The sequence below is a fragment of the Numenius arquata genome, chromosome 1 (assembly GCF_964106895.1).
Source record: "Numenius arquata chromosome 1, bNumArq3.hap1.1, whole genome shotgun sequence".
Taxonomy (NCBI): Eukaryota; Metazoa; Chordata; class Aves; order Charadriiformes; family Scolopacidae; genus Numenius; species Numenius arquata.
The window spans coordinates 108,017,452-108,031,313 of NC_133576.1; the positions used below are offsets into that span (position 1 = coordinate 108,017,452).

Sequence of the window (13,862 nt, forward strand, 5' to 3'; positions counted from 1 at the left end):
CTCCATCTGCATGTGCAATCTGCTTCTATATTTTCAGCCAGCTTGCATGGGCAGATTAATGCGTACAATTAGAAAGCAACCTCACAGGCGTTCAATAAACTGCCTTCATTATTACACTCAAGAGAGTCCCTTTGGATGTCTATAAAAGCCTAGTTTTCTGCCTGTTAGCTAAATAATTGACAACACTTAAAATAATCAGGAGCAAATGAACAAAACGAAGACCATTGTGTTGAAAAGAAGCAAACAAAAGATTCTCAAGGCTGCAAACCCTTTTTGTGCAAGACCTCTTTCATTCTCTCTAGCAACCTATATTAAAAGTCTGGTCAGGTTTACACTTGCACTTCTGTGGGGAAAATTTGTTACCAGCCTGCTGTTTGAACCACACATCATAGGGGACTGAAAACTAGCAAGGACACTAGTATTTATCCTGTAAAAATAGATAAATAAATAAAAATTCTGTTTTGATTCAGGTTTTATTTTCTTGCATTTTATGACTTTTGAGAGAACTGCTTTGGCAGGCAAGTGTATATCAGCTTGGTTTGGTGAACCTCTTGCATTGTGTTTGGAATATGCACTTAAAGACTCTCTGGCAAATTCTGTTTCCAGCTCCAAATTCTGAGCAGAATATATTGAGTACACACATGTACCCGAGTGCAGCAGTGCCAGGAATTTTTACAGGAGTACAACCTTCACAAAAACAGAGGCACAAATATGTAACAAAGGGAAGGATGAAATTATACAACAGCCATCATGTACTATTAAAATAAACCTTATGTGCTAGACTGCTTTTCCCATTACATAAATAGGTAGATGGCTATTAGAAAAGCAGTGGACCACATCCAAAACTACACTTTCTGGGAAGTCGAATCCAAATTTAATAAAAGCACCTTACTGGAGAGAAGGGCTAAAACCATATGGTGAGATATGCTACATTTCAGGCACAGATTCATACAGCCTGCACAGTAAGCCACAGAGAAAAGCAAGTCATGAGCCATCCCTCATTACTGTTTAAACAACAATTTTTGTGTCCTAACTAAAGAAGGATGTCCTGAAAAGTCCAGGGCAAGACATCTAACCTCTTCTTCATTCCCATTTGGAAAGATGGACACTCGGTCCTTTCCTCACAAAGACTAGCCAATCGCAAAATATGGACTACACAGCATTCACTACCTTATACCACAGTCCCTACCACAGGCCCTCAATATAAATGTATCCAAGACACCATTACTCAGAAGGAAGGACTCCATTTCATGTGTAAGCAGTTTCCGGCAGAAAAGTCCACACGTACTCCTTATTTTCTAGATCTGGCATCTGCAGATGTAGAACCACAGCGACACTATCACCAATAAATCACTCAAGTGCTTCTCCTCTGTTAGTACAAACGGTAGCAGTCCTGCCATGCAGCAACTTCCCCAGCCCGAAGTCTGCTCCTGTGTGCTCTTCAGACCTTTTATACGCAGCTACTTCAGGAGACACCTTGTGAGTTTTGTCCATTTTAGTCATCTAGTAGAGCTTGAGTCCACTTGGGTGGATCAGCTGCTGATCTCAAAAGAGAAGCTACTGATTCCCAAAGAGAGAAGCTTGCAGACTTTTCCACGGCACTCTGCATGTATGTCTAGACCTCATTCTCACAAGACATAAGCACATACTCAAGCAACTGTGATAACAGATACAGTTGTCTTTCAAGGGCCAGTTGTACACAAGGAAGCTAACAAGGCTTTCAAGAAATAGGAAATAATTGTATTCTTCAGACAGTGGACAAGGTGGCAGACAGTTTTTCCTTTTGGCATTCACTTACTTCACATTACACCCTTGGAAAGGAAATTTCAGTGAGAAGTTCTTGGTTTTAATAGTGACAGGAATTTAATCAGAACAACAAACTTCTGGCCAGCACCATACTTTATTGTCACAGAATGTTAATGATATGAGAATCTTAAGTTCCTTTCCTTATCAAATAGAAGCGGCACTTCATACAGGAGAAGTACTGATTGGGCTGTACCCCATGGAGGCTGGCACAGCTAGAGGTGGTGATCAATTTTGAAAGGTTTCCCAGCTAATGAGACTGCTGCTAGGCATTGATTTCCCCAGGAAAATTGTGATGTGGCAGTTACAGATGCTTACAGAGGACAGACTAACAAGGCAGCTTATCTTTTGAAATGGCTCCACGGGCCATGACTTTGCAGCGGTCATTGCTTTATATGCAGCGCACGACCTTTCTTCCCCTCTCTCCCAGCAAGCAGGGGAGGAGATCAAAATAGTCCAGCAGAGAAAGCGAGGAAAGGAGCACAACCTCATATTTGTTCTCTTTGCCTCCAGACATTGGGTCTTAGATGATGGAAGTAATAAGTCACTCAGTTTTGCAAAGTAGGCAAAAGCACATCTTTAAATACCAAGTACTTTTATACTAACATGTCTCTAACAACGGGCAGTACTTCAGTGGAATTACTTTACAAGATCTGAGATGTTGCACAGTATCTTTCCGTTACTCCTGGATTTTGTGCTCCACAATGCCAACGTATCTTAGCAAAGCAACCTCAGCAATATACAGTGGTAAAGACTCCTCTTCCTCTGCCCACCAGAGGATTCCTCCAGACCAGGGGAGGCACTAGTGTCACTCTGTACAGCATGGGAGGTTTTTGCCTAACCAAAATTGAATTCACTGTAGGTAGGTTTTCAGCTCACTTCCTCCAGGTGCAGCATCTACAGTATCTCCTTGTGTATGTTCAATACATAGTACGTACAAATAATCTTCTGATAGTTGAACGTAATCTCAAGCAATGGAGCTCAACAGTCCATCTTTACCTTCAGTTGCATCCGTCAGCTTGGTTTCCTAAGATGACACCAGCTTTCCTAAAATCTCACAAGTCTTTCCTAAATCACTGGACAGAACAGCTGCCAGCCAGTCTTCTCAGCGCCCAGGCAGACTGAGCTCCTGCACCACCTGGAGACCAACTGACTGCCCACGTGAAGGTGTTTCAGAGGGTTTGGGCCTACTTTTGACAGAACCAAGCTTATTTCTAATGGAAAAAATCAGCAGAATTCATTTCACTCTAAGCAAGAAAAGGTACAGACAGGAAAGGTGAGGGAAAGGAAGAGATATGTCTCTTTTCATAACTGAATAAGACTTAAGACAAAAAATCAGATTAAATGGGAAGATAAGAACCCTGACAATCCCCTCAGGAAAAAACAAGTCTCGTAACTAAGGACCCTGCACTGAAAAGATCTGATGAGGTTGTTGCTGAGTTAGGCTCAAAGAGCATGAAGGCAGAGCTAGAAAGCTGTGCAGGGTCTTCAGAAATCCTGAGAAATCAAGGTGTGTGTGTGGGAAACCCCCACCAGAACAAACAGGGGACAAACAGCAGGCAAAATACCAATATCTAGAGAGAAATACTGGCAATGCATTTAAGGAAAGAGCTGTATCTAAAGTCAAATGGGAAAAAAATAAAAGGAGAGAGACAAGAAAGCCTGAGATCAGTGAGAAAACACCAAAATGTCTATGCATGAGAGAACAGTGTCTGGGCAAATGATGGGCAAGGTAACTGGAGTTACCAGCATGGGACAAAAGTGACTCCTTTAAAGGTCACAGAGGAGGAAAGAGCAATTAATCATGCTAAGAACACAGGTGAGTAGTTTCAGGAGCCAAAGATAAAAAAGGTAAAGGTGACTAAACAGCACTGTGTGTTAATTATGTGATAGAATTGGTTTGGATCTGTTAAAAATAAATAAATAGGGTAGAATGAACTTCACTGGCAAGGCAGGAACTTCACTGCCAGTGGAATTAATTATGTCAGGAGCTAAGCCATATCTAAATCTGACATTAAGAAGGTATTTTTGGGAAACAGGTCTTCACAGCAGATCTCTACATTTAAGCTGTAGGACTATGCTAAATATAGGAAGTCCTCATTATTTCCACGTAGGTTAAAATTCTTTACTAGTCACTAAAAGAAATAGGTGGAGAAGTAATTTAGATCCTGTTTCGATAATTAGTTTTGGATTGAATGACCACATATTGATTCAGTTAGAGAAAGAAAGCAGAAAGTCATTCTATAATTCACGGTTTTCATTTCAAACTGTATGTTTTGAGAAGCTAAGAGAAATCTACTGAACCAAATTTCTCACACAATAAGTTATGGAGGAGGCTTGGAATATTTCACAGAATCACAGAGTGGTTGAGGTGGGAAGGGACTTCTGGAGTCCCTTGTTCAACCTCCTGCTCAAGCAGGGCAACCAGTTGCCCAGAACTTTTGAATATCTCCAAGGATAGAGACTACACAACCTCCCTGTGCAACCTGTGCCCATGCTCAGTCACAATGACAGTAAAAAACTATTTCCTGATGTTCAGGAGGAAGCCCCTGTATTTAGTTTGTGTCTATTGCCTCTTGCCTTGAAGTCAAAAGTTTCAAGTCAAAAAGTGAAAAAAAGCAACAGAAGCCAAACCTTTCCTGAGCACCAAAACAGATAAAAGCAAAGAAATTTAAAAATAAAAAAAAAAAAAAAAAAAAAAAAACCAAACCAAACCCCAAAACAGAAGGACAAGCAGATGAGGAATTTTAGGTAGCAAGTTTCAAATGTTACTTACTAATATTGATCTTCAAGAAACGTCTCTCTTCTTTGCATTTCTTGCTGCCTTTTTTTAACTTCAAGTCTCTCTGCCTACAGCATTAAAAACAGGAAAACATACCTGAGATTTCCAGTAAGCCAGAAACCAAACATTGATTATTTCAATTCAAGTATTTCAATATTCTGGTTTTTAAAACAACTATACCAGCAGCTAGGTACAGAAGTGACTCAATCTCAAATTTAAAAGTATTCAGACATGACCAAACAGCTCCTAGTCAAAAGACCAGTCAGAAATAGAAAACCACCTGGTGCTCCTGGCAGACCCACCTATCCTCACAAAGGTGCACCTTTGTGCACCTCATGCACCTTCACAGTTCTCATGCCACAGCACGTTTAGGGCCACCTCTTGGTATAACCGATACCTCGGTATAACATCTCTCGGTATAAGTGATACCTTGGTATAACAGTTTGTCCTAGTAAGAAGGTAGAGGATGCAAAGTCCTGCACCAAAGCAGATGATAATCTTGTAGCACTGAAAGCGCAGTGATACAAGTACATGAAACTGCACATAGACCGATGGCCTTCAGGAGCATTAGGTTCTGGCCAGTTGAACACATGCTAAGATGTATGAAAGTGGGAGACATTTGCACTTAAGCAGAGTTATTCTGCCTCAGATATCATACCCAGTACAAGAGTCAGCCAAAAACCTTGGCACACAAAACTCCTCTGGAAATCTGGATGCCACACAAGTGATTAGGTCCTTTAATATAAAATTGCACTTAATTTCCAGTGGAAGGGTTGTCTAAGCTGCCTCACACCCCAAAATCAAGCAGATTAAAACATTAAAATAAAGCAGAAACTAGAGAACTTGCTGTAACAGCAATATGTAGCTCAAGCTAAATTCCAGTCTAAAGGAGGCCAGCCAAATTTATTTTTTGACATGCAGGCTGTAGGTAGGTCCAGTGGGAAGAGCAGTCAAAAGGCAATTCAGAATATTAAAAGCACAAATCAAAAGTGCCAAACTGGGATTTCAGCCCTGCTATATTTTGAGCACAAGCTCCTACACTGTAGTTGGTGGGGGATGCTCCAACAAGAGCTCCCACCCAAGGTTCACAAGGACTAGCATGTTGAGCAAACTGCAACCTCAGACTGTCACTCGGCTCATCGCCCACCCTCAAAATGAAAAAAGTAATCATTTGGTAACCCAGCAACCAGACATTGCTATAAATGAAGTGCCCTGGAAATTTCAGACAATACCTTGCAGAGATGGGAAGGGAGCTGGAGGTGGGAATGGCCCATTTGGTCAGAGCACCAAATCAAGGGGAGGACACTGTACCTGGGTGGAGGTATTGTGTAAGGACAGGTACAACAGGAGTGGGATGGGGGCTGAAAGGAGTGTAAGGGGGAAAGTGATGTTGAGAACAGGGCTGTTACCCCCACCCCCATCATTTTCTTCCTGTTCTGCAATCAATAACATTTCAGAAAAATTACAATTCTACTGGCAGTTACTCGATTACTTTGCCTTCAGTGATTTCAGGGTGGGTATTTATTTTTTAATTGGATAAAGAATGACTGTCTGGAAGAGATTTGCAAAACAAGTGCAAATTCCTCCTCAGCATGTACTGGTTTAAGAAAAAAAATCCTGTCAGATGTCTGCAGATAGGAAAAGAGCTACTAGGTTGTGTAACCGTTGGAAGGCAAATGACTTAGAAGTTGTTATTTGGAAAAAGGCAATGGGAAAATAAACAAAGGAGGAAGATGAATCTCTGAATAAGAAGTCCCGTTGCTCAGTCATTTGACATGCTGAGACAGTGGTAGAATGTATGAAGTACGGAGGCAGTTAAAAAAATAATCAAACTAAAGTAAGGAATATCACCCTAAAGTATAGGTAAATTTTGACAGTGCTCAAGGATTGTTTGCTCCGAACCCCTCCACCCAGAGAAAGATGATTCCTGAGGCAAAAGACTCCCACCCATCTATGCTACTTAACAATTTACAGGGAAAGAAAGGAAAGAGGAAGAAAGGAAATGGCCCTTCCCTGGAAGAGTTCAAGACCATGTTGGACGCGGCTTTGAGCAACCTGGTCTAGTGGGTGGTGCTGCTGCCCGTGGCAGGGGATTGGAACAAGATGATCTTTAAAGTCCGTTCCAACCCAAATCATTCTATGGTTCTATGAAATCTGATGGCATCTATTATTGTCAAAGGTGATATTGATGCCCTCAGGACGCCAGTAATAGCTCCCAGGCTTTTCCCTACCCCTGCTCCACACTACAAGCTGATGCCTTCGCCTCTGAAAAAACATTTGACGTGGGATCCACCCTCATATTGCAAGGCTCCTGAAAGTTCAAATCCAAAGCTCACTGGAGTTGCTGTGGTCTAGCTCCTAGCTAGAACAACACAGTGATATTAGCTTTGATAAATCCAATCCTTCAATATCATCCCCATCTCCCACTAGATAAGAAAGGAGGAAATATCCTGCAGCTATTCTACCACTAGAATGGTGCCTGACAAAAAATCCAGCATCTTGAAATTATTTGCTTGTGGCTGCTGCGACTATTTTCTACTCTGGAGGTTTACCCTGGGACCCCTGCTTAGGATGCATACATATGACAGGCAACGGGACCAGGACACTCTCTCTAACTAATGACAATCTATCAGTAGACATTGCCAAAGCACTCCACATTTGGCACAGTCTTCAAAAACAAAGCCAAGAGTGGAACAGCTGTGATATTGAAGGTAAACATGTTGAAAAGCATTAGCAGAAGGTCTGTAAAGTGCCTGATTTTAACAAATTCCTGAAAAAGGCCATTCGTGCTGATTAACACAGTCAAATCAAAGAGCACACGATTTGATAAAGAATAAAATGAAATTACAGTTTATTCTAAATAGGACAGTTTCTAAAGATGGCAGGACTGTTACTATGTAATGTAGGAGCAAAAGAAAGTTGCACACCGTAGAATTACACCAAGACTTTTCACTTCAAATCTTTGTAACCTTTTCATATTTAGTCAAGAATTAGAATATACAAGGAAAGGCTAAAGGCAGGGTAACAGGAACAGGGATTGAATAACAGACATATCCAGTGTGCTGAAGTTATACTATTTTGTGTACAGCACAAATGCAGAAAGCTTAAAAATATCAGCCACTTGTTTATTTTCTTGGGAATTTTGACGGTCCTTTCACCCAAAATACACAAGGAAGTTATGGTTTGGTCTGGTCAAAATCTGTGATGTGAAGGGCTGTACAAAAGATACCCAACTGCAGAAGCCCGCTACTAATGAGCAAATAATAATAATAATGCTACTTCCCGTGTACTCCTAAACTTTCTGCAGATCGGACAAGCATCTCAGCAGTAGGGACAAATACAGAAATAGGGACTGCCCTGCTAACATTACAAAGCTTCTCCAAAACGATTTCAGTGAGCTCTCAGTGATCACTAGATCAGAAGAATATCCAAACTCATGCAGCCCAGGGTTGTTCCATGAACAAATCAAAGCAGTCCCAGGACAAGCTGCCTGACATAGTAGACACGGGATCCCAAATCCCATTCACTGCTACACACAGAGACCCAAGTCCCATTTCACACAAACTGGTCCTGTGGAACACAGAATGAGGGGGAAGGATCCACCATTCTTCTCTCTGAGAGGTGGAGAGAGACACAGTAGGTGCCAAGAGCGTTGGTATTTCAGCACCTAACCTCATGGTTAATTAAAGAATGACAGAGACAGGCAGGTGGACTTGTACAGATGGTAAGGCAGACCTTCCACATTTGGGTTCTGCTTTGGCAGACACCCAGCTTTCTCTTGGTGACAAAGGTAACGGAAGAGCGGATACTGCTTTTCTCTGCAAAACTAGCGTTAAAGCAGTAACACAAACAGCTCCTATGCTCAGAAGCAGTACTGGTTTACCGTACATCATCCTTACAATCAAGGAAGAACCAAGCTGAGTACCAGCACCCCTTCTAGTCACCGTGCATTAGTCCATAGGGCTTCACCATTCACATTTGTTGGCAAAGTAGCTCTCCAGCTGTGAAAGTTTCAGGGGCCCTGCTGATCAAGCCAGCCAGCCATTGTCTCCTTTCAGACTGTCAGACAATTTGGTTTTTACCGAATGAATAATAACCTTGAGCAAAAGAAGGACTGGCTAGCAAGAAAAGGTGGCTTGTGAATGTGCAGAAAGACATGATCTCAGTGGATGCCCTGCAGGTACAGTTGTCTACAAATCTATCACTTTAAAAAAAAAAGTTCCTCTCCTGCAGTAACTAGGGCCCTACATTGGTTGTACAGTACCAGTTCTTTAGGATCCCTTTCCTGTCATCCTCAGCTCTCAGGAGCCTTTCATCTGCAGGCGTGATGAAATACCAAATCGACACCTCTTAGTAGCTTTCCAGCATGCTTTTCTTAAACACAGAGTTGAATTTTTAACATATAAACATCTTCCAAGCAGAACTCTTCATCAGCTCCGTCACTATTGTGGAAGACAACCCGAATAAACAAACTCAAATTAAGAGTTCCCTTTCATGCTCCTCTGTTTTGTTTGTTTGCTTTGTGGGTATGTTTGTTTATTCAAATTAAACAGTCTGTTTGGCAAAGATGTTTGCCATGATGTTGCATTCTCCTTTAGAAGAAACTGATAGTTAGTTTTACTATCTACACATCTATAAAGATTTTATAATCTGTGGGAGCGAAGGTAAGGAAATTAAAGAGCATGAAAACAAAACTGATACATCGATATGTTTTCTGGGTGTAACTATAAATTATAGCAGTCTTGCAACATTTTTCTTGTCCAATACCCATGAGCAAACAAAATATATTTAATAGGTGAATAAAATATAATTAATCCCCTTTCTACTGTTGCTATCATCACTGCTTCTGGAGCTATACACGAGCTGGTAACTGTTAATGACGTTTTCACATAATAATATTTATTGCCCCTGTGAGCTACTGTGTATACGCTTATCCCCAAAGACTAATGCAAACCACTGAAAGACTGGGAACAGACTAACCCTTTCCTAGAGGCAAATAAGGCTATTTTTTTTTATGCATGTCCTTGTATGCCATCCAGTAGTGATGATATTTTTAATTAACTCTCAGCATTCAGCTTCTGCACAGAAGATCGCTTTTACTGTTGTGCAGACAAAATTTGCAAACCTGAAATCTCCCTTTCTGTCATTACTACTGTGCACATCAGCGTCCTGCTCCCCCTCTTTCCTTTTTTGATTTAAATTCCACATTACATGCTCAACCCAGCGCTACTTGGTTTCCACCAAGGAGACACGAATGAACTTTTACAAAGGTTTATGTGGCACACAGGACAAGAAGATGCTTTGTGAGAATTCCTAAATAAAACAAACAAATGCAAAATAAAACTGAAGATTTGAAAGTGAGCTATCGTTGGTGCCAATATATGGCCAGTACTAGAAGGAAAAGTGATCTTACATATTAGCAATGCGTCTGGGTGTGCCTCCCCAGAGGAGCTGGAGTGGTATCTTAATTTTCACTGAATTTTTTTATTATTTGGATGCCTTTTCCACCATGACAGGCTGGATTTTCTTGTATTCTTCCCACGTGTACAGCAGGCAATTATGGATTTCTATAAGATCTTTGTGCCATCTGCCACAATCCAATCTTACAGAGAAAGCTCATAACAAACCGAACTATATAACCTATATACACAACATTAATCTTGACCCTAGTGTTCTCCCTTTCTGCTAACTCTTCAGGATGGATGTAACCGAAAGCCTGGAGTTTCTGAAGAGCCAAAGAAATGCTCAAGCCCCAAAAAACACCAGGTCAGGCATCCTTCGGTCAGCTACAAGGAGGACTGATTTCCTAACTCCTTAATGCAATTCGGGGCTACCATTTAATTTAATTAGACTGTTCCATGTAGTTCAGCAAAATCAAGCACCAAGACACGAACTTTGTTGTATGGCTCCAATTCTTCAGTAACCATGTTTACCTTTTCTCTCTGAATTGCTTTCTTTTTCAGGATTTCAGCTTCTTCAGCTGCCTTTTTTGCTTTTACGTATTCTTCCCTCTTGTGCTATATGACATAAACACAGAAAATTATTTTACATACATAGGTATACAAAGCACACATAAGGTAACTTGACTTGACTCTTGTACTGCACATCTTTCAAACCTAAAGTGTGTTTGAGGAAAGTTTCCGGATTTTTTTTCTTAAAATGAGGCAATGAATAAAGCAGGCTGTGCACCAGCTACTCCAATATTGGCTCTATGAAGGCTGAGAAATCTAGGACTGATAAATGAGCATCCATGCAAGGAATCACACAGCTGATTGATAACTTACAAGCATTTATACCTTTTCTAACAGGAACAACATTTCTACATAAGCACTGGATGGGGTGTGCATTGATCAATTAGTCGGAGTGTAGGCAGCATGCCGGAAGATACAGCGAGGCATATAAGTGGCTTTACAGCTGTACTGCTTATCATTTTAGATATGGTCTGCGATAGGGGTTGCTGCGTATTTATAGCAGATTTCTCATTTTCTTTGGTGCAGAACATTTGTTTCTAGTTTGCTGCTGTTTCCTTTGGGTTTCATGAATTTCTTTTGTCAAGCAGCTGTGAGTTTATTTCATAGCCATATGAAACACTTCAGGAAAAGCTTTTTTTTTGACTTCTTAAAATAATAAAACAAATTTATTCTTCCTGACCTTTTGTTGGTATTTAGATCGCATGAGCATCATTTGCTGTTTTTGCCTTGCTTGAGCCTCTGATTCCTTTCCACCTTAAAAAAAAAAAGTATAAATTGCATTTTGCATGAGCATTTTAAGTTCAAATGCCAGTCATTTCAGAACAGAGCAATATAACAGATTGGATGTATGCATATACAGGAAATTTTTCATAATTACAGTAGCTATCTGACATTAAGGAGAACAGACAGGAGACCTTTTTGATCATTTTATCCATCCGTCAAAGGCAGTAGCTTGTTATTTACCGAGCATCCACTGTATCATCCACTCTACCAGCAAATATGTCCTACAGTATATGATCAGTTTACTGAGGAACTATTTCATTTTCAGAAAATCAGTCACGCTTTGCAGATGAGTCTTCATTTTCAGATCCAGCTATCCCCACCCTTTGCTCGGTTTGTCACAGAGTCAGAAATTTTATTGCCAAAAAGTTTCTCTTTTGTCAAATTTTGGAGCTTGCAGTCTCTGCCAGCACTAATGGGAAGCTATCATTTGAATATCTTCTAAGTAATGTCTTTGGGCTTAAGAAAGAACCCCTTTCTGAAATGGAAATCAAAGCCTTTTCCCACAGACCTCTTATTCCTATCCAAGTAGCAGAAGGTGCCCTTTCCAAAGGCACAGGCTATCTTTTAAGAATATCTAAAGCTCTGGCCATAGTGTTCAGCCTTCAATTAAAAAAAAAAAACAACAAAACAACAAACCCACAACACAAAACACAAACAAACAAACTCAAAAAAGCCAACCACACAGAGAAAGTGATAACAGGTCTTAGGGAATGGAGGGAGTGATTTTGATTGTATCATTCTGCTCTAGAATTTTCCAAGGTGTTTTCTTGTTTTGGGAAAGCAAATAATTTATTCCCTCGGTTGTTGGAAAAACAGCAGCAGCCCCCACCCCATGTTGAGGGTGAGGCCTGTATTTTCACCCACTGATTTCCTGAGAAGTTCCCCACTATGTGACAGTTAATTCTACAGAAACAGCTGGACTGATCTATTCTACTTGAGGTGCCTGAAATGTAAGATAGCTATACTAAATCTTTCAGGAGGGATCACCCTTCACTAAAAGTAGATTTCTCCACTTCCTAATGGAAGGTAAGTAATCTTTAGGTGCCTTTGTGAGGTTCAGTGAATGGAAGATCAATTCCCTAAGTGTGGAAAGATTTCTATGCACACAAATAACTCCATAAGATTAAGCTCTCAAGACTGAGAGCTTAGAGATACTGGCCATACAGTATAGAAGCAACAGGCCTGCAGTAGCAATAAGCATACAGCTGCCATTGTAGATTGGCTCCTCCCCAGGTCCAGAAAATAAAATTACTACTAAACAAGTTTTGAAACCTTTTGGATGCTTGGTCTTTCTTTCTTTCTAGCTTTTTATTAGCGACATTTAACCCCCTCGTGTTCACTATACTTTTCTGTATGTACCGCTGAACATTTTATCTAAACAAGTATTTTACTGATCGCTATTAGCCACCGTCTACAGCCTTTCAGTCAGGTTTAATTCACAGAATCATAGAATGGTTAGAGTTGGAAGGGACCTTAAAGATCATCGAGTTCCAACCCCCCTGCCACGGGCAGGGACACCTCCACTAGAGCAGGTTGCTCAAAGCCCCATCCAGCCTGGCCTTAAACACTTCCAGGGATGGGGCATCCACAACTTCCCTGGGCAACCTGTTCCAGTGTCTCACCACCCTCACAGTAAAGAATTTCCTCCTAATATCTAATATATTCCTCCTAATATCTAATCTAAATCTCCCCTCTTCCAATTTAAAACCATTACCCCTTGTCCTGTCACTACATCTCCTGACAAAGAGTCCCTCTCCGGCTCTCCTGTAGGCTCCCTTCAGATATTGGAAGGCTGCTATGAGATCTCCCCGGAGCCTTCTCTTCTCCAGGCTGAACAACCCCAGCTCTCTCAGCCTGTCTTCTTCATTCATTCACATTGGCTTGGCTGTAATGTGTTGAATATTTCACTGGAGTCAGAGTATGCTGCGAATGGCTTTATATAACATGATCAAAAAAGAGGCCATTACATTTATCAGACATGATTTGTTGCTCCACTCATTATTTATGGAGGAGGGTGAAACTTGGATCCTTCATTGCTCTTATCCCTTCACGGTACCTGAAAGTTTGCCAGTCAAGTATTACAGAGTTGAAATCCAAGATACTTATTTCCCTGTGGAAAGCATGAGTGTTAAGAAACCTCAACTTTATGAATTCTCTGGTGATTTGGAATAGACGTGTAGTCTTTTAAAATCAATCTGAGAAAATAACATAAGATACTTTTTTACCTTAATGAGTACCTACAGTTGTGAAATTAGAGATGCCACTTATATTTTTTCTCCTTTCTTGAGCTCTCTTCTGTTCCAAATTTGTTCCTGGGGGAATGATAAGATCTAATAATCTTCGCACCTTCCCTCTTTTCAGAGGCACCAAACATAGTGCATGTGTCTCGGTCTCCAGGGGTCTTTCTAAGTGGCAGCTAGACAGTGACTGAAGAGCTCATATAACCTCCTTGAATTCTTTCAGCTTTTTCTTGCCTTTTTTTTTTTTTATATGTTTTTCTTAATTTACTTCTTTCCCGATAA

General features: G+C 40.7%; 1 protein-coding gene across 1 annotated transcript in view; it reads right to left on the minus strand.

Annotated features, from left to right (window-relative positions):
- EPSTI1 (epithelial stromal interaction 1) overlaps window positions 1-13,862 on the minus strand; it is a 52,332-nt gene that overhangs the window by 24,112 nt on the left and 14,358 nt on the right. The window contains exons 4-6 of the mRNA XM_074156976.1: window positions 11,237-11,310; window positions 10,519-10,602; window positions 4,580-4,653 (exon numbers count right to left, since the gene is read on the minus strand). Coding sequence (XP_074013077.1) covers window positions 4,580-4,653; window positions 10,519-10,602; window positions 11,237-11,310 — 232 coding nt within the window. The remainder of the gene's footprint in view (window positions 1-4,579; window positions 4,654-10,518; window positions 10,603-11,236; window positions 11,311-13,862) is intronic.